This window comes from Argentina silus (genome assembly GCF_951799395.1).
Source record: "Argentina silus genome assembly, chromosome: 1".
Classification (NCBI taxonomy): domain Eukaryota; kingdom Metazoa; phylum Chordata; class Actinopteri; order Argentiniformes; family Argentinidae; genus Argentina; species Argentina silus.
This window is the reverse complement of record NC_139655.1, coordinates 901,674-904,173: the sequence shown is the minus strand read 5'-3', so window position 1 is coordinate 904,173 and position 2,500 is coordinate 901,674. Positions and strand designations below refer to the sequence as shown.

Sequence of the window (2,500 nt, the reverse complement as noted above, 5' to 3'; positions counted from 1 at the left end):
CTGGTTAATCAGAATGTTCACTGGTTGTTCAGAATGTTCACTGGTTGTTCAGAATGTTCACTGGTTCATTAGAATGTTCACTGGTTCATTAGAATGTTCACTGGTTCATTAGAATGTTCACTGGTTAATCAGAATGTTCACTGGTTCATTAGAATGTTCACTGGTTCATTAGAATGTTCACTGGTTAATCAGAATGTTCACTGGTTGTTCAGAATGTTCACTGGTTCATTAGAATGTTCACTGGTTCATTAGAATGTTCACTGGTTAATCAGAATGTTCACTGGTTCATTAGAATGTTCACTGGTTCATTAGAATGTTCACTGGTTAATCAGAATGTTCACTGGTTGTTCAGAATGTTCACTGGTTCATCAGAATGTTCACTGGTTGTTCAGAATGTTCACTGGTTGTTCAGAATGTTCACTGGCTCATTAGAATGTTCACTGGTTCATCAGAATGTTCATTGATCCTGTTCTCATCTACTGTTACACATCTATAGCCAATTATATCTATTTTAATGTACTTGTATATATGCAATTTATTAATTTCTCACTCCCCCCCCCACAACAGATGAATAAAGGGATGATACCGCTGGGGAGTGTGTGTTCAGAAGATGTGGATGAGAACTACGTCCCTATGAGTGCCACCGACCCCCCCCTGCCACCCCTCACCTCCCCCTCCCAGACCGAGTCCCCCCTGACCCCCCCCGGCCCCCCCTCCCAGACCGCCTCCCCCCTGGCCCCCCCCAGCCCCCCCTCCCAGACGGAGCCCCTTCAGGACCCTAACTATGTCCCTATGACCCCCTGTCCTGGGGAACTGGCCTCGCTGGGGAGACAGGTGCCCCCCCCAGCCCACCTAGGGTTCCGGGCCTCCCGCCTCAACCCCCTCACCCCCCTCACCCCCCACACCCCCCCGACCCGCAGACATACCACCGGGGGAGACACCCAGCCCCCGCCCATCCACCGCAACCTCAAACCCCAACGCAAAGGTGAGTAGGAGGGGGAGGGTGTGTGTGTGTGTGTGTGTGTGTGTGTGTGTGTGTGTGTGTATGTCTCAGTGTGTGTGTGTGTGTGTGTGTGTGTGTGTGTGTGTGTGTGTGTATGTCTCAGTGTGTGTGTGTGTGTGTGTGTTGGTGGGCAGCCATCCTGGTGTGAGGGTTTATCTTCATCTGGCTGTCATGGTGTCTACCCCTCTGGTCTACTCTGTTGTTCCATGGTGTTCTGTGGTGTTCTGTAATGTTCCATTGGGTTCCATGGTGTTCCATGATGTTCTGTAGTGTTCCATGGTGTTTTGTGGTGTTTCATGGTGTTCTGTGGTGTTCCATTGGGTTCTGTGGTATTCCATTGGGTCCCATGGTGTTCCCTGGTGTTCTGAGGTGTTCCATGGTGTTCTGTAGTGTTCCATGGTGTTCCATGGTGTTCTGTAGTGTTCCATGGTGTTCTGTGGTGTTGCATGGTGTTCTGTAGTGTTCCATGGTGTTCTGTGGTGTTGCATGGTGTTCTGTAGTGTTCCATGGTGTTCTGAGGTGTTCCATGGTGTTCTGTAGTGTTCCATGGTGTTCCATGGTGTTCTGTAGTGTTCCATTGGGTTCTGTGGTGTTCCATGGTGTTCCATTGGGTTCAGTGGTGTTCTATGGGATTATGTGGTGTTCCATTGGGTTCCATGGTGTTCCATGAGGTTCTGTGCTGTTCTGTGGTGTTCCTCAATGTTCCGAATCTATGGTGTGTGTACTCTGAGGTAGTGTGTACTCTGAGGTAGTGTGTACTCTAAGGTAGTGTGTAGTCTGAGGTAGTGTGTACTCTGAGGTAGTGTTTCTGTTAAAGCAGGTCTCAGCTCTCTCCGTGTCAAACCTGTGGGTCTGGAGAGGACCGACTCACAGACAGTTGGAGAGTTCTCACGACCACGCAGGGGTATGTACCTACACTACTACTGACACGACCAGCCAGGGGTATGTACCTACACTACTACTGACACGCCCATCCAGGGGTATGTACCTACACTACTACTGACACGACCGGCCAGGGGTATGTACCTACACTACTACTGACACGACCGGCCAGGGGTATGTACCTACACTACTACTGACACGCCCATCCAGGGGTATGTACCTACACTACTACTGACACGACCGGCCAGGGGTATGTACCTACACTACTACTGACACGACCGGCCAGGGGTATGTACCTACACTACTACTGACACGCCCATCCAGGGGTATGTACCTACACTACTACTGACACGACCAGCCAGGGGTATGTACCTACACTACTACTGACACGACCAGCCAGGGGTATGTACCTACACTATTACTGACACGACCAGCCAGGGGTATGTACCTACACTACTACTGACACGCCCATCCAGGGGTATGTACCTACACTACTACTGACACGACCGGCCAGGGGTATGTACCTACACTACTACTGACATGAACGGCCAGGGGTATGTACCTACACTACTACTGACACGCCCAGCCAGGGGTATGTACCTACACTACTACTGA

General features: G+C 50.3%; 1 protein-coding gene across 1 annotated transcript in view; it reads left to right on the top strand.

Annotated features, from left to right (window-relative positions):
• The window catches only part of LOC310812147 (GRB2-associated-binding protein 1-like), a gene marked incomplete at its 5' end in the record, with an annotated part of 13,932 nt that overhangs the window by 4,048 nt on the left and 7,384 nt on the right, over window positions 1–2,500 (top strand). Inside the window, 2 exons of the mRNA XM_083680567.1 lie at window positions 568–985; window positions 1,821–1,907. Of these exons, the coding sequence (XP_083536693.1) occupies window positions 568–985; window positions 1,821–1,907 (505 nt within the window). The remainder of the gene's footprint in view (window positions 1–567; window positions 986–1,820; window positions 1,908–2,500) is intronic.